Raw genomic sequence first — 24,700 nt, forward strand, 5'->3', positions numbered from 1 at the left:
GAAAATGTCCACATGGTATTAAATACTTGGGCTTCAGCATTAAGATACATAGAAACCAAAAAAGCCAAATTTCCTTTGGTCTCTTATGCGGACACTACGATATTAACCTTAATGTAATTAATGGAGAAAAAAATTATTGCTTTTTATTAAATTCTCATAAAAAGCTTTCCCAAATATAATAAAGACTAAAAGGCTTTGAAATATTCAGGGTTTTAACCATTTGGAAAAACTCTGACAGACCTTCAATAAAAATTTCATCTTCACACAGAAGAATCCTACAGAAATGTTATGCTGCAGCTGCCCACTCTCACTGGCTGCTGGAGCAGGGCTTTAGTAGTCGAGTGCTCACATTGCCTGCTCGGGGAGCATGGTCTACACCACAGGCAGAGCTGTGCTTTCCCTGCACCTGTGACTGCTGGGCAGTCACAGCTGAGCTGTACCTCCCTGAGCAATGACCTGTCTCCTGGCACGCAGCAGGACCCCTGGCCAGTGTGCAGCGGGTGCACCAGAGCTGGCCAGAACAGTGAGTGTTCCCGAGAGCTTCAGCTCTGCGTGCGCTGGGGGAAACTACTCAAAGGACCAATTGCAAAAGTTCCTGGCTCTTACCAAACAGTAGCTCTTTCAAAGAAAGCACTTCTAGTTGAAATACATCATTCTTAAGGGAGTTTATTACTGATGACTTACTAAATAAAACAATATTGTCATTAAAATCACATTTTGGTTTCATTTAAGAAACTTATGAGTCTAAAAGGGACTCAGGATAAAGTTATGGGGCAAAGTTACTAACACATTTGGCTGATATTTTATATATATATAAAACATATATATACACACATATACACACGTGTATATGTGTGTGTGTGTGTGTGTATGACTAAGAAGCACGTGTGTGAGCAAACTGAAAAGGACCCCACTATTGGCTCTTGTGTGCTCACAGGTATTCTCTAAAGTTGAATTTCATCATAGGGTGGGAGGATAAGAGGGCTGACCTACAATCAGTACTGTTTCAGCCCTTCAATTCACTGCATTAAATTAGAGCTGAAATTAGAAACTAAATCCAAGACCAAGAGAACCTGCTCGTGGCTGTCTCCTGCCAACACTGCACTGTGCAGATTAAAAAGGAACACTGAGATCACCAACATGACCTCGACAACAGCACTCTCCACAAGTTCATGTTCAATGCCAAATTAGTAAAGTGCCTCTCTGGATGAGGCAACAAATAATCTTTCATCTAAAATTTGGCATTTAATAAGTAATTGAATTAAAGTAAATTTTGGTTTTAAATTTTTATTTGAAACAAAAGTAATTTCCAAAATATAGAGAAATAAGGTAAGATCAAAAGTTTTCAATATCTTTATACTATAATAGTGAAACTATTAATCTGATAAATACCTGCTTCATCAATGGTATAATTACTATAAAGACCGTGCCTGGCAATGATTTAACACTTTCACATTCTTTGCTCCCAGTCAGGATCAGGAGAGTGACCTGACACGTTTGTATGTGCTTTGTCAGCACAGGCACACCCACTGTGCCTCAGAGCAGAGTCCATGAGGCCAAGCCAAGTATTTACTGTCTGGCTCTGTAAGGAAAGCTTTGCAGACCCCTGATCAAGATTATTAGTGGTCATTAGCAAATACCTATTATCTCCCTTAATTATGAGGCTGCTAAATAAGACAATAGTGGATTTAATTCTTGTCAAAGCACAAGTACCAGAACTTCCAGCACCACGTCCCGTCCCAGCTCACTTCTGTGGGTCAGGAGCAGACACCCTTCCTACAGCGAGCATACTGAACCAAAGCCCACCCTACTTCTTCCTGTCCACAGGCCTGGCTGCCTCCGGGACACATATGCGGCAGCTCAAGCAGGGAGCACAGATACCACGACCCAGGAGCTTTGCCCTTTACCCTGGCTCTCCGCTCGGCCTCCAGGCGCTGCATGATCAGCATGGTGTCCACATCATCATCCTCCTCCTCCTCGTCGTCCTCGTCCTTCTGCTTGGACTCCTGCAGTCTCTTCTGGAACTGCCACTCCAGCATGAGCTTGCGCAGGCGGTCACTCTCCTCTGCAGTGCGCTCTGCCCTGCTCTGCAGCTCGTGGATCTCCTTGCTCAGCATGTCCACGATGTGCAGCTGTTGCTGCTTCTCCAGCTTCTCCCTAGCGTCCCGCTTCCAGGGGTCTGGAGACAGGCTGTCCCCAGAGGAAAGCTCCTCTTTGCTGATGGTGATATACTGCAGGTCTCTGCGCTCGATGGTACGGGGCTGCTGCTGGGGCTGCAGCTCTCGAATAACTGTCTCCTGGGGCCTCTGGAGTGTGGATGGCTTCTCAGGCTTTGCCTGAGGGGTGGCCAGGGGAGGGAAGGGAGCAGGGTGCAGAGGTGGTGTACGCATCTGGCCCAGCTTCCTCTCCTGCTCCCTGCGCTTCCTCTCACGCTCCTCTTCCAGGCGGGCCTTCTCCTTCTCATACCACCTCTGGTGCTCCTCCCTCTTCTTCCGTTCTGCAGCTGCCTGAGCCGACTGTGGAACCACCTGGTTGGCGGGAGGGGGTGGGAGAGGCAAATCCATTGGCACCCCATCAAAGTCTCCAGCGTAGTGGACAGGAGGTGGAGGTGGAGGCGGAGGCAGCTCTGTTCTGATGGGCTGGGAGATGGCCACTGGGGTGGGCAGCACTGCTGCTGGTGTTTTCCATCGGCCAGGTCCACTTTTGGTCAGTGTGGAAGCAGGGGTGGCCGACTTGGAGGAATGGTTCAGGTGCTCTTGGCTGGAGGTGCTGGATTCCACCGAGGAGCTCTGATTTATCCACAGGTCACTGTCAGATTTCCGATCCATAACTGCCTCTACTTGCTGTCGCTCAAGCTGGTAAGCTTTCTCTTCCCGAAGCTCTTCTTGGGAACGGGCAACACGCTGGGAAAAGAAAAAGGAGAAATATTATACTTCAGTTATTCACCAGAAGAAATCACCCCCAATTCACAGACATTTCACATTTGTGGAGAAGACAGACTACAGAAGCTGATGAACGAGGGTCTGGACTGGAGGCTGGGGCCACCCTGTGGCTCACTAGCCAAGAGGGACTGTAGTGAACTGATCTGCCCAAGAAAGGATGAGCCGTCCCCTCTGCATCACAGGAACAGTCAGGCCTATGGCTGCTGGTGCCTTCCTTGTGCTCCAAGGACAGTGCACAAGGGCTACCAGCCTCGCAGCTGGCTTCTGAGAAAAAGTGAGTGAAGTCTTTACAAAGGGCAGAGCAGTGAGTCCTCTTTAAGAAGAATTCTAATCCTCACAAAGAGGAATTATTATATTTAAGCCATTTAATCCACCCTTGGACCATTTCTGAACGAGTCCTGAAGCTTAGGACTAGCTTTATAAGCTCTTTAACAGAGATGTGTCCATGGACAAGGCCCATCCATCTGAGAAGAATCCATTCCTATCCTGGAAATGTAAAAAAGGCAGTGCTATAATCCCGATGGCCATGAGGTTTTATGTGCACATGAAAGAAAGGAGAAATGAACACACTTTCCATAAACAAAAAAGAGAAAGTATCACTTTAAAATACAACAGCATAATGGAAAAATGGGACATTTAATCTTCCAACACTTAGCTACAGCTTTACTTTTCAAACAGAAAGAGCTTCTTCATTACCAGGACACATAATCTACACACTACACGAAGTATTGAATTACATGGAATCTGTGGAACTGCTGCAGGGTCTGCGACTCTGCACCTGTGGTCTGGCAAGACATCCAGGCAGGGGCGAGGAAGGGCATCCAACACTCACAGGACCAGGATGCCGTGGGCCATCAGGAAAAGGCAGGATGGGCCAGTGGATCAGACCAGAGGACCACTTCTGCCCTCAGAAAATGGGCTATGGCTCTCCTCGTGCACTGCCCCCTGTGAGTGGGATGCTCTCCTCTCTGCCTGCCTGCTTCTCTCACCCTTCAAGGTTCAGCTCAAACCCCACCTTGAGGCTCAGGTCTTCTCTGACACCTGAATGGAAGATTGGCTCTCAAGCAGGTACTTCTTATTTGGTTCCATTCACACCAAGCCCTTGCTTTGCTGGCCCTCAGCGGAACCCTCCACCACAGCAGCACAGACTACCCTGTGTCTACCAGCCCCACTTCCCAGGTGCATGACAAGCTCCAGGGATGGAGACAGAAACAAAGTGCAAATGACATCCCTGGTTCTCACTGCTCTGTCCTGCTTCAGGGAGCCCTGCCCCAGAAGTGCAAGGCCTTCTGCCACTAAGGCTTCCTTGCACAGACACAAGAGCACGCAGAAGCCATTCTCTCACTTATCCTATATTCTAAACTATGTCTTTTTTCCCCAGACCACAAAACCGTAAAAGAAGAAAGAGAAAATTCCAACTGTGCCTCAGAAATTGCTCATCATCCTGTCTCACTGGTCCCTTTTGTTCCCTCGCAGGTGCAGAAGTTTGTGGAACCACTTGCTTCTAACCTGAATGGCAACACTGGCATGACTGCTATCTGTGTGCATGTGGGGCTTCTCCTCATAGTCTGGCCACTGATTCTGAGGAGGAACCATGCGATCCTGGGATTTGGAGGCTGGGAACGTGAAATATTCTCTGGTGTATGTCTGAGTCGGGATGGGGTAGGCTTCAGGTCTGGGTGGAGGGCTCTGCTCCTGCAAATTGTGAAGAACAAGGAAGAGTGAGTCATCTGCAACTTTAAACAGATTAATTCCATTTCCAGTGATTTGTTTTAAGATAAAAAACCCTATATATGTTAAATACCGTATTAAAAATTAAAAGTGTTTGACTCCACATTGTGAATAATAAAACACATTTCATTTTCTCCAGATTTAATTCAACACGAATTTACCTGACTAGTTACTAAAAATCCAAAAATTAAATGCTATAAATCTGAGTCAGAACCAAGGCCACTTTGCTGAGTAAGAGCTGCTTTAGGTAACTGGGATGGTCCCAGGGTACCTAAGGACCTAAGAGAGGTGAGAGCCACAGCACATCAATCAGACCTCAGCGCAGAGGTTCCCCGTGGAGACAGACGTTATCTTGGCTGTGGTTCCAGAGGAATATGGGCTCTTCCCTCCAGGACTCGGCGGCTGATCTGTTGGAAACAGGGAAAGGTTTCATAGTAAACCAACCACCTGAGAGGCAGGTGCGAGTGTCCTTAAAGGAAGCAATGGAGTCTCACATACCACCACACTGCTCACACCACAGATCAGACAAACACATGAGGTGGGGGAGAAGCTGGGTCCACCCAGCTTGCAGACCCAGCCCAGAGCTTTTTCCAAGATTAGGGATAGGGTAAATAGTGAGCACGCCAGGCTTTGAGAATCTTGTGCCTCACTGTGTTTCCTACTATGACTTCTCCCCCTGAAAAATGTCAAAACCATCTTGGCTTCAGTTGGTAATTTGCCAATCTTGGTCAAAGACATTACCAAGACATTTTGCCCAGAGCATCAACTGGGCTTTTACTTCTGTTACAAGAAAAGAATGTTAAGAATGTTAGTCCCGACATCCCTTGTCTCTCACTCAGCCAAAATACGCAGGTGATGACACCTGAATAGCTAACACAGAACCGTGCCCCCTCACTGCTGACTGTGACCACATGGGTACTAAGGAAAGAAGTGACCCCTCTTACTTGCCACGTTGGGGCTAGAGCGATGGTCAGCTCTGTTTTTCATCAGTCTGTCATCTGGCAATTTCTTTGGCTCACTGTACTCTGCCCAGGGCAGCTGAGGACTCTCTGGCGACCCATTTTGAGCTGAATTATTATAGAGCTCAAAACCTTCACTCTTTGGTCGGGGTTTACCTGAGCCACGTCGATCTGAAACTAAAATCAAAGTACATTCAATATCTCTTCATTGGTTGAAAGATCTTAGACACCTTGTTTAGCTTTAAAAGGAAGATAAATTCTAAAAATATTTAAATTTCATAAGAACTTTTCCCAGCAAGAAAATAGTGATTTTTATGTAAAGGTAGATCCTTTGTATAGAACTGTTAAAAAGCTTTCAAATAAAAATCCAGAGAATATAGAAAGCATCTCACTTAACCAGTATCTACAGAAAAAAATATACTTCTAAAATTCTATTCTCATCAAATGACACCCATGTAAATAACCCCTTCTAAAGTAAATTTAAAAACCAGGAGACAAATGTGGTCTGCTTGTTCCTCAAGACTTGCAAATGGTCTTGTCACTGGATCGCTGGGGTCAAGGCATTGTTATGGTGCCAGCTGTCTGTGTCCCATGTTCTACCTGCTGCCGACTCTGATCTGCTGTGTGCACTTAGGGGCTTCCCTCTCTGGCTTCTAACTCAAAGTCTAGTTTGCTTGTGTCCTGTTGTATGGGGTGGGGTCAAATGTAAGAGGCACACAGAGGCAAGGCTCATGATGAATGTGTGGTTAGCTGGGGTGCCCTCCCCGCCTACTGGCTTCAGTAAGCAAAGGCGCAGACTGCCAGGGCCTGGCATGCTACTTCCAGCTACAGATGTCAGGTTCTATGGAGAAGAGGGCTCTGTGAAGACCACACTTCACAAGCTGTGCACATATTAAAAAGGGTATTATTTCAGAGATCTGGAAGGTATTCGATGACTTCAGAGAGTGAGTCATTATGTTTTTCTCCTTGAGGTTTCTGAAGGGATTCTATAAAAAGCCTTGAGTTTATATTAATTTCATCATGAGATGTTTTTGATGTAGTTATACAAACACAGTTCCCACAAATAAATTATTTTAAAAACTGAATTCTTAATTTAAAGTGAATTACATACACTAAGATACATAGCTTACTTCAGCACATGTGTGAACATTCCTTCAGTAAAGAATACGCCATGTCCTTTAAGGACCTCCCACCCTAGGCTTGCCTATCAAAACTGAATCTTTACTCACTCACGACTGGCTAAGCACCTATTTGCTCCTGGCCTACAGAAGCTTATCAGCAGCACGGGATCAGCTCCACGGGAGCAGAAAGGAACTGGAGGATCAGAATGGGCTCCCAGGGCAGGTGGCACCATCTGAGTCTTGCTATTGTGCTTTCAGCCTTGACATCCTTATTTTCAAAACTGAGACAGTGATAATACCAGCACTGGTTCTGCTGTAACTACTAACAAGTCATGTCTGATACATCTAGCACACAGCATAGGGTCAGCAGAAGCCAGCTGCCCCTGGTCAGCGAGCACTTCATGGTCCTTACTTCTCTGCATCATGGGGGATGGCTGGTTGAGGAGTGTGGCCAGGCCGTGATAGATGGCACCTTGCTTTGCTACCTCGAGTGTAACCACGGAACTTGTTCTTGTCATGAGTTCTGCTGCCCTGGGAAGAGAATGTCACCAGTGTAAGAAATATGAAACCATATTCACTGTCACTTTGTCAGCCATGGCAAACACAGCCACCAATCATGTCACCCAGCTTCATTTGCCATTTTGGACAATTCTGACTTTCAGACAAATTACCTTCTGCCACTTCCTTCCTTTGAAAAATGAACCATAAATGCATGCTAACATATCCCCTAATATATTAAGATAGTAAGATTAGCTGGGTGTGTGGTGACATATCTCTATAATCTTAGCTACTTAGGAGGTTGAGGCAGGGGAATCCCCAAGTTTGATGTCAACCTGGGTATTTAGTGATACTCTGTCTCCATTCCCTCACCCCCCCCCCCGCCAAAAAAATAAATAAAATAAAATAAATGGGGCTATGGATGTAGCTCAATAGTAGAGCACCCCTGGGTTCATTCCTGTTAGAAAAAAAAAAAGATGATATTCAAAAATTACAAATTTCAGAAAGTACTGAGTGTGTGTGTGTGTGTGTGTGTATGTGTGTGTATCTCTAGTTTATAAGAAAGTATTCTAGACTAAAATATATAGTTATAATTTGACAGCAAAGGAAATGTCAAATACACTAGGAGTTTACACTTAAAATACTGTAGAATAATAAGGGTACAGAGCTTTTTAGCTTTCATCTCCCAATTTCAAAACTGTATGTGAAAATCACATAAAAACACGAAGCTTTCAAATAATCCATGGGTCATACCTTTCCTGAGAGAGCCCCACCAGACTGCGTCCATCCACACTGAGGAGCTGGTCTCCTGCTGCTAGTCGTCCATCCTGGCTCACCATGCAGTGTGCAGACACATTACGGGAGAAGAGAAGCAGTGTGAGCAGACTAGCTTCCCCCTAGTCCTGCCCAGTCCCGCTCAGCCAGGGGCTCCAGCACATAGCACCCATCCCGCCCATCAAGCACAGGACATCAAAAGTCTGCCTCCTCAGCAGTGATACTGACCACATCTGCAGCGCCTCCTTTCACGACAGACTTGACATAGATGCCCAGTTTATCCTGGCCAGCACCCTACACAAAAACAAGGTAAGAAGCTGAGTGCACAGCAGGAAATGAAATGGGCAGCAAAGTGCAACAAACCAAAACTTGCCGTGAGTGCGCAGAGAGCTGCACCTCACTCCAGAGCTCTGAACTACTTCAACAGAATCAATACTCCACTTACTACACCTGAAGAAACTACAGAAAATATTTCTACTTTTTGATTCCAAATTTGGAAGAAAGAAAAAAGCTCCTGAAAAAATCAATTTTCATAAATCAGCTGATAAGACTGAAATGGACTTAGAATCCTGAACTGACCAAGAAGGGTCCAAGAAGCTCACAAGTCAATCATCAGCACTCACATAACACATGCTGTTAATCACAGGGCAGGATTTCTATCCTCTGCAATTCACCCTTACACCCATGTTCTTTTCAAAATTTAAAAAAAGAAAACGAGTTTTTTTTTGTGGTCAATAATAAGAGGGTAGTATGAGGAAAATTATGCATTAAATACTGTAACTTACACTTTGTAACTCTAAACAAATAATAAAGCTACAAAACCCAAGCCATATAAAATTGTTACATTATTCTTTCATAATAAAATGACACATACTTAGGTATATGTATAATTATAGAATCATCTATATTCTACTTAGACATCACAATTACAAGATAAAAATTAACACCGGATAGTTTTCTAGGATCATCAAAGGAACAATCACACATGAAATCTTATTTGGGTATTACTGACATTCTATGACTGAGTACATACATTTTTAAGCCATGACAAAGGTAAATTCATATCCACTTAAACACTTAGGAATCATTACATCATACAAGAAAGTATATAAGATACCACAGAAAAGGAAAAAAACAATGATTTTAGCAAGTCACTTAATCAAAATAGATTTTTCACAAGACCCTGATGTTGCGATTTTCAGTTGGAAACTACCACATTTCCCCCACTTGTTAACGATTTCCTGTCCCATGTTCACAGCTGCACTCCCCCAGCTGCAGGCAGCCCCGTAAGGTAGCCCAGCACTGGAAAGTGATCACCTTCCACCACAGCCACAGAAGCCTCCCTGGAGCAGGGCAGATCCTGCGCCTTTCAGACAGAATGAACCCATACTAGGTACCCAACAAATGGCAATTTTCTGACCTCAGCCAGTCACTTAGCAAAATCAGTAAACTACACTTTTTACCTGACCTCACCTGAGCAGGTACCACCTTCCTTGGCCAGAGACCCAGGGACACACAAGACCTGACTTCCAAAACCTCACCTGTGCATGTACCACCTTCTTTGGTTAAGGGGCCCAAGGCACACACAGGACCTGACTTCTTTTTTTTTTTAATATATATATATTTTTTTAGTCGTAGATGGATACAATAACTGTATTTTATTTTTCTGTGGTGCTGAAAATGGAACCCAGTGCCTTCCACATAAGAGGTGAGCACTCTACCACTGAGCTATAACCCCAGTCCAGGACCTGACTTCTAAGGCAGCCCCAGCTGCTGTTAAACTGGGTTAATGATCTAATTAGTCCAAGTGTCACATATTGATATCTTTGCGAGATACAAACAACTTCTTAATTGCACAACACAGCTGTTCAAATGACCATTCTGCTCATTCAGCAAGCCTCCCTTGCGTGCCCCTCCTGCCATGAGCTCTGTGTTTGCACATGTGAAAAGAGACATGGCTGCCTGGATGGAGCCTACCTGCCAGGAGGGCCTCTGCTTGCTTGTAGGCATCAATCACTCTGCCAGGACACTGAACCCCCTTCCTTTTCTGGTACTGCTACATAAATGTTTCGTTACTTAGGCCAGATTTTTTTTTTTTGGAGGGGGGGGGGTAACCAGGCTCAGACCACTGAGCCACATCTCCAGCCCTATTTTGTATTCTTTATTTAGAGACAGGGTCTCACTGCGTTGTTATGATCTTGCTTTTGCTGAGGGTGATTTGAACTCACCATCCTCCTCCCTCAGCCTCCTGAGCCGCTGGGATTACAGGCCTGCGCAACTGCGCCGGGCTCAGATTTTTTTAAAGTTCTAAAACAAAGACTTTGTTGTTCTGTTTCCTGCTTGACTGATAGAAAAGCAATGCTTACTGAATGTCAGAATACCACTGCTGGTGGGAATAGGCTCTTACTTACCCATGTTTTCACGTAGTAGTATCTTTTGATTAATACAACACTGACTTTGTACTTTAAATAATAAAAACTATCCTCATGTGCTAGCAATAGGAGTATTTTAGTAAAAATAACAAACACATATTTTAAAACAATAAATCAAGATTCCTTCCCCCATTTCTGGTATGCTTTAGAATATTGCCATGAATATAAAAGACCCTCAATTGCCTACTTAGACAAACTGTAATAAGACGACTCTTTATGACATAACAACTCTGCTCTGCCTCTCCCTGTTGCCCATCTGCAGGGGCTCCTTGGTACTCAAGCTCATCTAGGAAGGGCCATGACAACCCTGACTACTGTAGATTGCTCTTGTCAGGAATGTCTTCAATCAATCTGACATTCAGGAATCACAGCCCAAGGACTCCATTAAACCTACTACATCAAAATGACATTCTAGACATCTACTACACATGGTGAGGTTGCAGACCCCATGTTCGTCACAAGTACATCTAAGTAACCTAAAATCCTGTGCTGCTTTAATTAGGCAACTTACTATATTACACACAACATGAAATCTGCAAGTCCAAATTTAAATATTAAAGTAAACTGATCATGAATTTCAGAAACCTCCAGCAAGACCAGGATGCTGTCTTGCAGCAGAGGTGTTTGCCTCTCCACTGCCAATCTGCCTCTCCTAAAGCCTAGTGGGAACCATCTGACCTGACCAGACTTCTCCGTGGTCACAAGCTGCCTCTGCATAGGCACTTGAGGCTCCCCAGCTCGGGTTCAAGTACAAACTGCTCCCAATCATGCTCCACGTCACCCTACGCTGACTCATGTTCCTGATGTTGTCATTCTCTCCACTCAAAACATCCTTCTGATGCCATGAATCTGCCCAGATTCATTCGACCCCTAGGCTCACCTGCCACCCACCAGCCGCCATCTCTTCTCATTTGTGCTCACATGGGATAAGGAGTCTGAAGTTTTAATGAATGGATGAATACTTTAATAAGTGAAGAAGGAACAGATACATGTCTATTACATAGGAATTAGCAATACATATTCGTAAAATTAGTTTAGAAAGTTAGAAAGCCTAAGCGTATCAGATGATAGATGAGCTCACTTCCTGTGCAGGTCAGTCACATACCTTCTGTAAAAATCTGTGAACACAACTGCTGTAGAGAATTTACAATGCCTCTGGTGGTTATTTCAGAAAAACAGAATTATAGAGGAGTAACTTGAGATGAAAGACCACTAAGGAATTTCTGATCATCTGCATCAGAGCATAAGGATAGTTACTTTCATCCCCAATACCATACTGTCGGCCCAACTATAAGAGGCTCGCTGTGTCAATCTGGCCACAGTAGTCCTGGTCTGACAACCTGGACAGCAGAGAAAGAAGCCAGACATACTGGAAATGGACAGCTACTGGACAGGTACAAAGGAAAACCCAACTGCTGAGCCCTTACGATTCCTTAGCTGTAGGGAGCCCCCTTACTACCTGCCCATTTCATCTGAATAGAAATAACACGTTAGCCTAGGATAAAAAATATGTAAGATACAATTCATTAAACCACTTAATTTATGCCCAATTTCTAAATAGTAATGCAAAATATAACCCGGCCCAGTAAGACTGAACTCAAAATTTATTATGTGATACATTAGCTTCTATTTTACACAGACGCAAACGTGATTAACTCAATCTATGGTAGTTCTATCCCTTTCCCAGTTGGGGAAGGAAAGTGAGGTGCAGAAGTTATGCCTTCTCTGCCACTGCATGTTAGCAGACAGCACATCAGTCACTAAAGCTGAAAGCAGAAGCTTTGTACATACCAACTAGAAGTCAGTTCAGGAACATACAGCAGGTTATGGCTGTTGGTGGACTGGTATCCGTCAGCCTACAACCGTGCCATCCAGTACAACCCTTGAAACATGGCTTTAGAATAGGCATCTGAGTATAAGACACTGAGATTTCAAGGCATGTTTGGAAATACTGACTTTTACGCTGATCACATGCTAAAGCAACATTTTGAGTGTAGTAAATAAAATGAAGCATTATAAAAATGAATTTCACTTGTTTCTTTTTTTAAAAAATGTAGCTAATAGAAAATTTCTAATTACCGATGTGGTTCACAATATATTTTTATTGAACAGCCCTGCTCTGAAATTGAAGGATTTTCACAGTATGTATGCTATCAGTAACCAGAGTAACAAGTAATGAAATTATAATTATGCAGATAACTGGTCAAAATAAGATCTTATAGCAACATACACACAAACATTATGCTCTGGTTTCTAACCATGAGAAAAACAATGAGTGCCATTGTAATTGAGAACACAACACAGTAGAGCAACACATAAGAGCTAAATAATATTAAGAAGTTATTGCCTAAAGGTACCCAAGATGGTATTTAAAAATACTGCATTTTGGTCTACTTATTATTTGCAAAATTAACATCACAACCATTTAGGATTACCCACTCCTCATTCAACAGGCCAATTCCCTTACACAGTAAGCAGGACATGCCCTCTCCCCGACTCCCAACAGGGAGACTGACAGGGGACACATACAGGGGTCAAGGGACACAGAGATGCCACCCACAGGGGGTCTGCATCCCAAGCTTAAAATGGACTGGTAGCCACTCTCCTTCTCAGAGGAAAGGGGCTTTGAGGAGAGAGAGAAAGAAGGGCAGAGGGAGAAGAGGGCGCAACAGAACCTCAGCTCAGCTTTACCTCTAAACGGTCACAACGGAGCACAGCAGAGCAAACGCACAACCAGGAAGACAGAAGTAACTCCACCTCCCCACCGTGTATTGCCTAGCTGCGAGGCTGCACTTCCAGCCGCCTCAGCCGAGGAGGGGAAGGCTGCTCCCCAGGCCCGCTCTGGCTCCTCACCTGCCTTCTCAGAAGCGGGCAAAGGCACCCATCCTCTGCCTTAGGTGGATGCAGGCATAAGCAGGAGCCGGCCCTCCAGACACCCCAGGAGCAAACAGAGTGTGTGGGAGTCCGTATGAGTAACAGCATGAAAACATCATTAAGCAACAATCCAGAAGGAAAAAAAAATGCTGGAGGAAGAAGGTGCTGCCAAGCTGCCTGGCCCAGCCCATTGTTCTCAGGTGCGGAGGCCAGCCTGGCGCCCGGCTGGAGCTGTAAACAATGTGGGCCTGGGACCTAAGAGCCCTATGCAGCAAGCAGCTAGCTCACACCCACAGTTCTCAGGGCTTCAAAGGCTTTATCGCCAAACTACCAAAATCCAAACTGGAGTTTAAGAAACATTCGGAAGAGTTCTCTTTTTGGTAGGAATTACCTTAATGTTTAAATAATCAGTTCTAAAATTCATTCCTTACATAGCTTCAACACTGGCAACCCTGAGAGTAAATGATAAATTATCCTAACAGACATGGTATGATACACAAGGCAAGCTTGACCTTCATGGGCGAAATGCGAATCCCATTGGTTTGTTGCTTACTCGTTTTGTATCAAATATAAAGAGGAAAAACCAAAACACACCCCATCACCCAACTCTTCTCTCTTCACAGAATGAAGAGGCAGAAGAGGCTGAAGCTGGGTCCCAAGAAGGCCTGAGTGAGGAGTCCAAGAAACCCCAGCAGAGTGTGTGTGTGTGTGTGTGTGCGTGCGTGTGTGTGTGTGTGTGTGTGTGTGTGAGAGAGAGAGAGAGAGAGAGAGAGAGAGAGAGAGAGAGAGAGACTGTCGCCAGGGAGGAGGCACCCCAAGCTTTCCTTGGACTCGCAGAGTGGTGAGAGGCCCTTGGAGGGATCCTTCACCTCCTCACAGAGCTTGCCACGGTGGATCTGCACAGGGGCACACCTGGACCCGTAAGCCTGATGGGGAGGCGGAACAAGGCCAGCACAGTCTGGGCTTTACGTGCACCACACTGTGAGAAGACAGTTCATCAGAGGACTGACAATTCATATTCTTCCTATTTTACTACTATAACAAAATCCATCAATATTTCAGTCAATCCAAGAAATTAGCCCTTGGGCCATAATTTTTAAAAAATCAGTGAAAGAATCATTCTTTTAAAATAATTTACTATTTTTCTTTTGGCACAAAAATATACTATTTTCTTGTTCACAGGGTCCTTTTAAACAACCTAACAGAGTCACTCTGTGCGCCAGGGAGTGGTCTTCACAAAGAGCCCCGGCGAGGTGACTGCACTCTCCACCAGGATTTCCCACCTGGTGGAACAGGGCCATGAACGAAGGACACAAGAGGATGGTCTCAATCCCTTCAAAGGATGAAATTACAGTTTCTGGAAGCAAACTGCTCCTCAAATAGTGAGAGGCATATTAACCAACACTGCCCTTCTTCTTTTTAATAGAGGCATCTTGTGTTTTAAGATAAGTTTTAAAAACTTAATCAGTATCTAGTCTAAAAGCACAAACATCTTTAAAGCACTAATTAACCTTCCATTTTTACACGGGCTAGTAAAAGGTCCTAAGTACTTTTAAACTTGTCACTCTCATGTTGCTTAAAAAAAAAAAAAATAGAAAACAGGTTTGGGAGAAAGGTTACAGGAACCCCACTCAGTGCAGCAAACAGTCAGGTGGTGGCTATTCCAGTCCTCAGCCCTGGCAAGCCACACAGCTGCAGTTATCATTGTTTAAATAAAGCGGTTTTCACCATTTTGTAACCAGCAGGATCAAATGTTATGGCTTTTCTCTCAAATAAAAAGCATATAAAGGCTTTATGTTTTTACAAACCTTAAGAATTTACAGCATAAAGAGAGCACCAACCACTTGGGTGTGTAATCACAGCTACCTTCAGTGGTTCTTCACAAGCAAGTTAATTATCAACAGGCCTGAACAAGTGGCCTGGAGGAGAAGCCTTTGTCAAGGATCCCGGAAGAGCCCTCAAGAAACTCACCGGTTCTGTCCTTCCAACCACGGAGAACCACATTCTCCTCTCTAGGACAACAACAACAGCTCCTGAGCTGAAACCAGCCGCCCACTTCTCAGTTTTCAAGCAGCCAACAGCTGGCTTCTTAAGATGGGGAGGGCCACAACCCCAAGCTGGACGCTCCGGCACGGATGGCACCTATCACACACGGGCTAGCACCAACGCGACACAGGCTCTTACGCAACCAGTGCACTCCGACTCCCATTCACTGTGCACTTTATTAAACTTTAAGAAGAGCTGGAAAAATAAAATTATTTCTTTTTCAAAAATCTAAACTACACAGGAAGCATCATGTTGTCCCATAGATAGTAAGAAGTAGCAAGCCGAATTCCCTAAAAACAATGTTTCAAAACAAGCTGTACACACACCCTGCTTCCCCATCATCTGGATTTCATAAAACTAACCAGCACGCAGAGGGCGAGGCGGAGAGCTTCATATCAAACACAGTTCAGGGCGACAGCAGCTCAGCCACACACCAATTAAAAAAGGAAAGAGGCCTGGGCGGAACACAAACCCAGTTCCAGTGAGCAGCAACACAGACGCAGGAAGGCAGGCTCCTCCGCAGGAGGGGACGCTGGGCTGGCTGGCCACAGGACCACAGGAGCATCAGTGGCCCTGCTGCCACTGTGCGTGCTCTACACCAGGCACACAAATGGGGAGCTGCAGCCACCACCAAAGCACCAAAGGCAAGGAAACAGGCCTCAGAGGGGTGGCAGCTGCATGCTAGTAGCAGAATCAGATTGGCTCAGAGTGGCACAGTGTGCCCTGAAGCCTGTGCAGCAGCAGCAGAAGGCTGTGTGGCACGCACGGCTAGGTAGGAGGCAGGGCCCACAGGGCCACCTCCTGCTGCAGAAGGCTGCCACACACTGAAGCACCCTGTACCAGGAAACACCCAGCAAGCTCACAAACAAGTCCAGGGCTTTAACTCTGCACACCTGGGCACCTCTCAACCACATCACGTTATCCTGGTAGTGCCCAGGATGGGACGCCTGCCTTCTACTGTGGGCCTTCCTCTCAAGAACCAGGGACACCACAAGTAAGCCAGAGGAAAACGAGCTGCATGAGGACTGCGCCCAGGGGCTGCTTCTTATCTGGTTTTCACTCCAAGGACACACGTCAAACAGACATCAGAACTAGTCTCAATTCTGAAATCAGACGCTGCCGAGGGAAGGGCGGTCTTCTCCGAGTTGTCTCCTTAGAGTGCCTCACACCAGCTCCAGAGGCTTGTCTCTGGCCCCAGCCTTCTCAGCTCCATTCCCCAAATCTGCCAGGTACCACATTCGCTTGTAAGGCTCCCCAACCTTAAGTGCAACCTGTTTAAACCCAGCTCTCGGGTCCCAGTGCCCCATCCCCTCGGCCCTCCCCTGTCTCTAGCAGCCCCACTTTTAGTGACACCTAATGTACCTGCTGCTCAAGACAGAACCAGAATTTATTTTGATATTCACCCCAAGTCACTGCCCACTCAAACACCGTCTTCCCACACATGTATGTCAGCACTGACTCCCAGCCAGAATCCACCAGCCCCTCAGCAGGGCACAAGAGTCGAGGCCTGCCTCCAACAGGGTCTGTGAAGCCACTCAGGCCTCGGCACAACTGCACACCTGCCATGGACTGCTTCCTGCCACCCTGCTGGCTGCTAGGATCTTGGGTGGGAAACCAGCACTGAAAGACTCTGATGCATGTGCCACAGAGCGGGGGAGTTGAATTTCAACCTTTGCTTTCATCCAAACCTCTTGGAAGGTCCCTGCCTCATCTATAATCCAATCCTTCACCCCCTCAAGACCCACCTTCTCCAGGTCCTGCCTCAGGAGATGGCCAGTAACTCAGCATCCACTCTTGTCATATAATTTTATTAGAAAGCTGAGTCATCTGCAAACCATCCTATACTTGCTTGCAGGTACACAGAGCATGTACTCATGCAACAGAGACCACGAGGCTGCAAAGTAGAGCCCAGCTACAGTCGGCCCCCTGCAAAAGCAGTTGCTGACAGCTCTGTGACCTGGCCCACGTGCCCGTGATTTAGACACACAGGCAGCCCCACTTCTCTAATCAGGCAGCCCTTGCTTTCCATCAGGTTTCAACTCAAAAGCCATTTCCTCAGTGCCACCTTCACCGAACCTTCTAACTCAGAGTCAGACCCTCAGCAAACATCCCTGCACAAGCAAGGTCCCACGATGCCACCTGGTACTTGCTGGCTCACTGTGTGTCCCCAGTGAAGAAGGGCCTGCTGACAGGGGCAGCTGTTTAGCAATATGATGAAGGCAGAGGAAAACTTCGACTAGGTAACAAGCAACTTCTACGAGAGCTGAGAGCTGAGTCCAGATTCGGTCTCATTCAATCTGTTTCATAGCTGGGGGTAAGCCATGGCAGGAGGAACTGCACTCTCCTGTGGAAACACTACTTCTGTTTTAATTTTAAATTTATGTACTCTACTCACTGTATGAAACTTCTGAAAAGACCAAACAGAAAAACAAAGTGAAAACTGCCTCCAAGCCAAGGAGACGTCTGCTCTCCCCTATAGCAAGGATGAGAGGAGGGGCCCGGGCAGCCCACAACTCTGCGTGGAGTGAGGTGGTGATAACCGGCAGGGGCTGGGCCCCAGACTCTGCTCTTCACAGTGCCTGTCCCAAGAAGGTAGTGTCTGCTTGTGCCTCTTTCCAGGAGCAGTGGTGGGCGGGTCACTGTGCAAATGTAGCACAGAAGGAGAACTCAGGGACTCAGGTCCAGTGAGATGTGCACATGGCTATGTCACATGAAGCTTCAGGAAGCCCTAATTCTGTAACCCTGTACTGCAGCTAGAATCACCACCAATGTGGCTACTCTCTAGTCTTTCCTATGAATCTTCTTTTTTTAATATTTTTATACCTTTATTTTTATGTGGTGCTGAGGATCGAACCCAGGGCCTTGCATGTGCTAGGTGAGCACTGTACCGCTGAGCCACAACCCAGCCCCTCCTATGAATCTTCTTAACCATCTCCCTCAGTACGGGAAACAAGAGAAACCTAAAGATTAAAAAGTGAAGAATTATACTCTACTTTTCACCACTTGTCTGTGATACCCTCTTTGGGATAAACATTCTAATAAGCCACTTACTAAGTTTATTCTAACACTAGGAAAGGTAACAATCCAGTCTTAATAGGACTCCATGGCCTGAATCTAACCTTGGGGGACACCCCCACCACTTTAGTCTTGGGTTCCACAGCTTGTACTTTTGTGACAAGGCCAATTCCTGTTGTAGCTCTAGAGGGAGGCTGTGTGCTCCTCAGAGGCTTCTGCACATAAGCAAGTGCCAAGAGGACACACAGCAGCTCCAGAGATTGGGGTGGGGAGTGCCTGCAGGACAGCTATGCCGGTGGCCCAGTGCTAAAGGTCAAGCAGCACAGCCTCCCAGGGCTCCAGAGCTGGCGTGAGGCCTGGCCAGCCCTTTCGGCCACAGGTCTGTGTTCTAGCCCAGGGCCTGTCTCTGCTCCTTGCACTCCTTCCCCACTCACCTAGGCCACAACAGGCAGGGCCTTCCTTCAGGGCTCCTACCATCTGCTCGTCATCTGACTCTTGGCCTGAATCTTCCTGGGAAAAAAGCAACACAGGGCAGCTCTCTTGTCTTTGGCATCTTGCCTGTGCCTCTGTGTAACAGAACAAAGGCTGAACTGTGACTTTTGGCTTGGCTCGTCCTAAATGTCCACCTGGCACCTGGCAGCCTGGAAAGGACAAAAGTTTGGAGCAGAGGGAGAGGATTGTCAGGTGGAGCCTGAGTCCCATCCCCCCTCCCTGCTGTGTCAGGACACCATACCCGGAGAGAAGACCAGGGACCTTGGAAAACCAAATGCTACCCATGTCACACAGCAACAGAAAACAAGTGGTTCTGGATTGGAAGTCTGATTAAACTGCAGATGACAGTGAGTCTGATATTGGGAGCTCAACCTGCACATCCCAAACTCCGGCAAGATGGGCTTGTGAAGTGACTGCACATGTAACGTGAAGTACAGAAGTTAAGTCTCTTCTGCTCTGTTGTAGCTTCCCCTGCAGTTCTGGGGTGGAACCAGGCCTCTCCTGTGTGTGCAGAGCACACTAGTACTGAATGTATGTATACCCTGTGTACCTAAGTACGCTGGGATCAACTGTGATCCTAATGTTTTCTTTGTCCTGCAGCTGGGTGCTGACTAGCTGGTAGGCACAGAGGGAAGGGAATCACACAGCTGGTACTTCCCTTTTCATATCTTTACATGTTTTGAGGTATGGATCAAGGAAATGGCAAGAGTCTGGAACGTAACAGCCTGTGAGCCCACGTGCACCAGGGCTGAGCTCACAGGCTCCACATACACCCTCCTTCCTTAGACGTGGCTCTCAGGGACTCGGGCTTCAGAGATGGCCCACTGAGTTCCACATGGGCTTTTTTTAGGACACTCCTGAGCAGCAGTCCAGGCCCTCCTACTCCACACCAAGCCAGAAAACTGTCAGTGTCAGCACCCTATTCCTCACCAGCAAACCCTTCATTCCTTGGTGAAGCTGGCTCCACACTGCCCTCCCTGCCTCCACCCCCTTGCCATGAGGGCCAGGCCATCCAGCACAGCAGACACAGGGCTGGTCTGCTCGGCCCCACTGGTCTTGTGGCCCAACCAGTCTCCCTCAGGCCTTTCTTATAGGAGCACACAATCCAGGGACCAGCTGGCTTCAAGGTTTCCACAGGGCTCCACCAATGCTTCTAGGGCAGTAACCTCTTTTTTTTTTTTTTTAGGACACACCATCTTTATTTATTTATTTATTTTTTAATGTGGTGCCGAGGATCGAACCCAGTGCCCCACGCATGCCGGCGAGCGCGTATTACCACTTGAGCCACATCCCCAGCACCAATAACCTCTTTTTTTCTCACTTTTCTAAAATGTGCAAATGCAGAGTTTCATGGTACTTGAACTGGATCTTTGTGACTCAGTCTATGGATAACAAACTTCAGAGCTAACCTAGTGAACATTATGTGACCACAGCTGGTAACATTATGTTATGTAAATTGACTTCCATAATTAAAGACACATGTCAGTAAATTAAATGCCATTCTTTAAATTAAAAGAAAAAAAAACCTATTCTTGTTTATCCTTTTTTTTTTCAAGAAACATTTTCCTCTACTGTTTGCCAAGGACTGTCAGGGAGTGAGGGTGCTAGAGAGAAGGCTCTGCAGTCAGCCCTCGGGAGAGCAAATGCCTAGTGATGTACTGCCAGCTGCAGAATGCGCTTCAAAGAGAATCACAGAGGGACAGCAATGAGAGGGTGGGCTGCCAGTGAAATCTTCAGATGTAGGACACCTGAGCCTTGTTTTGAGAAGAAGCATAAGGAACAAAGATTCCAAGAAAGGGCAACAGTGTCCATAGGAATCCCATGTTAGGAGGCCTGCATGTTCCAGCTCACTGCCTTCAGGAGCCACAAACTCAGCAAGCTCCCTTCTCTTCCACATGTTTGGTACAGTGTTAGCCTCATGGTCTGCCTCTGTGCCCTCATGCCAATCGCTGAAATACTGTGGATCCCTGGGCAATGGGAACAGCAGGGTTTCAAAGGACAGTTTGTTTATTTCCAATGAATACTCAGTGTTATGATTTGGATCTAAAAATGTCTCTTGTTGTGTTATGCAATGTCACCAATGTTCAGTGGTGAAAAGACTGGATTATTAAGGCTGTAACCTCATTAGTAGATTGATTCATTTGATGGATTACCAATTTAAATGGACTACTGGGTGGTAACCAAAGGGAGGTAGGGTGTGGCTGGAGGAGGTACTTCACTGGGGTGCAGCCTTGGGGACTCTGTCCATGGCCCCTTCCTGTCTGTCTCTCTGCTTCCAGGCTTCAAGGAACAGAGCAGTGCTCCTCCACCATAATGCTCTGTCTCACCTGTCCCTCACCTGGACACAACCAACCATGGACCGGACCTCTAAAACTGAGTAAAAACAAACTTCTCCTTCTCTAAGTTGTTCTTGTTGGGTATTTTGGTTACAGTAACAATAAGCCGATGAACACACTCAAGATAATAGACATTTGGTACAAAGACAAATTTCAAACTATATTTCCGTTACTATTACCAGTTTAAAAACACTTCTCAGGATATGCTAACAGCCTGCAACACCCAGGGCACTGCTATCATAGTGCTGCACAGTATCTGCAAGCTTTCCAAACACATTCCCTAGATATAAGAAACAGGTAATTTTACTGGTAAAGCATTATTTTAAACAAAATATTAGCAGAGTTCACTGAACTGTTAATTGAATATTAGCTTTAACAATCATGTTTGTTCCTCTAAAAGCATCTATGAACCCACCAAAGTTCAGGACACACAAACCAGACTTAAACATCCACAGTGGAAGAGACTATGAGTAGTAATTCCAGTTGTTTAACTGAAAGAGAATGTGTGGCTGTCGATGTCCTGCCAGATTAGTGGGAGCCAGAACTCAGATCCCAAGAGCCCTGGGGGGCAGCCCAGCAGGAAACACCCGAGAGGAGAGTGATGAGCCGAGGTCTCCTGAACCCCAATCCACCTCTGCAAGGGAACACCTGCGAGGCAGGTCCTCAGTGGCTCTCAGACGCCAACACCCGCTGTGAGAAGGCGGTAGACCTGTGCAGGCTTCTCCTGGGCCCACACTTTCTCACTGCCTTCATGGGCACCACCCACCAAGCCACATTCTCAGAGCAAGAGTCACCCCACAGTCATCAGCCAGCACAGGGGCTCATTCAGGCTGCAGCTCCTGCCCCAGGCGGGGCGGGGTGCTGTCAGGCTCACTCCCCTACCTTTGCTGCCACGATGCTGAGGCCCATTCCATTCTGCTTCTTTAGGGTCACAGTGATTATTTCAGGCTCTTTCCTCAAAGGCTGGGCCTGAAGGAGGAAAACAAAGGCTCACTGTATGAGGAAAAGGAGAGGAAGACCCACCACCTCAGCCTCACACAGTGACCTGCAGAACTGAATACTGGCACTCTTGAGCATGGAGAGGACTGGCAATAGTACTATTTAAATGTTCTTTTAAGAACTTAATTAACAAAAACAAAGATGAATTTCCACTGCTCTCACGTTAGAAAACCTTCCCCTATGACAGAAATCCAATCTTCACCTTCCCCTCCAGGTTCTTTTTGGGGGAGCGAGGGTTCAAAGAAATTTGAACATATTTCATATGGTCTGTAACGAGGATAGCAAAACCCAGCTATACCAAAGACAACCTAATATTTTAGTCTCTTGGGAAAATGAAACATCATTTTATTTTAAATGGAAAAGAAAGTGGCTGCAGGAGTTGTGTAGCGGCGTTCAGAGTCCCTGCCAGAAGCCCAGCGGGGGCGGGGGGTGGTGGTGGTGGGGAGGTCTACCCAGAGGGGTGAGTCGCAGCACAAGGCCAGGCTTGAACTGATTCATCAAACTGGAAAGAGGAGCCGTCCAAAGCCACATGTCCTATACATGCCACGCCTCATCCCAAAGTGGGGACAAAACCTGAGACACACCAGCAGCACACAGGCCACAGAAGCTAGGCAGCAAAACCCAGGCCACGTGCAGCAGCGTGGCCATGCGTGGGCCACTTAGTTATGGGACAACAGCAAGCCTGAGAGAAAACATTTTGAAGGAAAAAAATAAAATCAGGTGATAAAGGAATTAAAAAAAAAATCAAGACTTGAAATCTCCTAAAGAATCTAAGAATTAGAAGGTGAAGAACTGGGGATTCCTTCCAGGAAAGTACTTGTTTTCCTATAAAAATCTGGTAGTCAGAAGTGGATGCTATAACTTTGAATTTGGCAAACAATAATCAGCGATGGTTTATCAGTAGTTAAATGTGATTACACATTTGGTCTAATAGAGCAATCAATCAATTTTTGGAGATGGCTCTGCTACTCAGACTTAAGGTATGCTAGAAGAGCCAAAATAAATTGCTCTGAATTAAATATACAAATGAGCATCTTTTTGTTTAAAACTTTCTGTACAAAGCAAAGGAGAAATTTCCCTTAAGATGTAGAAGCTCTTTACTATTTCAAAAGATGCAAAATATTAGTGAAAAACCTGATGTACATTTAAGAAAAGGTAGAACTGACTAGAAAAGAATAAAATTTTTTTGCCAAGGAAAAATATTTTTCTAATAAACTCTGTTAAGAACACCATATTACTACATTTTTAAAACATGCATTAACATTAAGGCTGGCATAATTCTGAATTTAAGTATTCTTTAAACAGCACAATTTGTTAATAGACGAAAGTGTAAGATAGATGCGGCCCAGGGAAATATATCTATATATAAATGCATGTTATCTTCATAAATCATGGTTTTAAGATGTCTGAATCAAATTGGTATTTTAAGAGGGCCCTGAAATGTTTCCCATCACAACAGAGTTCAGTGCAAGCAAGGAACACATCCGCATCACATCTTCAAGTCAGTATAGGCCCACCCAACACCCTCAGACTACTTGCCAGTTCTGTGTTCTCACGCAGAAAGTGGCTCTCATAATCTGCACCTTCAAAATGTATTGTCCAAGTACCTGGTGAGCGCACATGAGGAATCAGCCTGCAAAACCCTAGGAGGACACAGGTGTGTTAGGACAGGGAAAAGCCCAGCTCTCAGAACAGGTGGCCCTGCCAGCAAGCCAGACACTACCCAAGCATGGCATTTCACAGGGCCGACTCCTCTCTGCTCCTTCATTCTCTACAAATCCGATTATCAGATACTTAATTATATACTGGTTTTGATCCAATAGGATTTCAGCAGCAAAGTGAAATTGGGTCTTTCTTTTCCTCTGGATCCCCAAATGACTTTTTTATTACTTCTGAAAGAAATTAATTATCAGGTCATAAATTCCTGTAGAACTGTTTACTGCAGACTAGGAGACCCTTAGTGGCATTCAGAATGTTAATAGACGAAAATGTATATCAGGTTTTTCACTCAGCAGAGGAGAGGAAGAACGACAGGGCCAGAGAATGGCACAGATGTGGGCATCTGCCCATGCAGCAGACCTGGCTCACCTCTTCACTATTTTTCACTTTCTTAAAACATCAGTAAGCTGGTCTCCCTGCAGCAGCCCTGAGGACATGGGTAGAAGCCATGAAGCAGCTGGGCCTTGCTCCAGATCACCCTCATGTGGACCAGTAACCTGAGCATCAGCTCTGTGCCCAGCCGTGCAGGAGGAACCTCTGGGAGCATGGCCCCCTTCAAGTACAGTGGAAGTATAGAGCAACTGAAGAAACACAGAAGAGTCACTCTTGGGAAGGCTGCCAAGTGTGAGGGCCATAAACACACGCTGGTTTTAAAAGAGCTGATGAGCCAGGTGCAGTGGCCATGCCTGTAACCACAGCAACTGGGGAGGCAGAAGCAGGAGGATCACAAGTCCAAGGCCAGGCTCAGCAACTGAATGGGAA

At 45.9% G+C, this 24,700-nt stretch overlaps 1 protein-coding gene across 16 annotated transcripts in view; it reads right to left on the reverse strand.

Moving 5' to 3' along the window:
• AFDN (afadin, adherens junction formation factor) overlaps positions 1 to 24,700 on the reverse strand; it is a 126,416-nt gene that overhangs the window by 15,764 nt on the left and 85,952 nt on the right. For 15 of the 16 annotated variants that reach the window (XM_081294048.1, XM_081294057.1, XM_081294049.1 and 12 more), the window contains 9 exons: positions 23,759 to 23,862; positions 22,103 to 22,189; positions 8,254 to 8,319; positions 8,005 to 8,078; positions 7,166 to 7,284; positions 5,618 to 5,809; positions 4,989 to 5,080; positions 4,452 to 4,637; positions 1,908 to 2,903 (listed from right to left, as the gene is read on the reverse strand). In XM_081294048.1, coding sequence (XP_081150174.1) covers positions 1,908 to 2,903; positions 4,452 to 4,637; positions 4,989 to 5,080; positions 5,618 to 5,809; positions 7,166 to 7,284; positions 8,005 to 8,078; positions 8,254 to 8,319; positions 22,103 to 22,189; positions 23,759 to 23,862 — 1,916 coding nt within the window. The remainder of the gene's footprint in view (positions 1 to 1,907; positions 2,904 to 4,451; positions 4,638 to 4,988; positions 5,081 to 5,617; positions 5,810 to 7,165; positions 7,285 to 8,004; positions 8,079 to 8,253; positions 8,320 to 22,102; positions 22,190 to 23,758; positions 23,863 to 24,700) is intronic. The other variant, XM_081294050.1, reaches the window with a different exon arrangement.

Source organism: Spermophilus citellus (genome assembly GCF_964194105.1).
Source record: "Spermophilus citellus genome assembly, chromosome: 5".
Classification (NCBI taxonomy): Eukaryota; Metazoa; Chordata; class Mammalia; order Rodentia; family Sciuridae; genus Spermophilus; species Spermophilus citellus.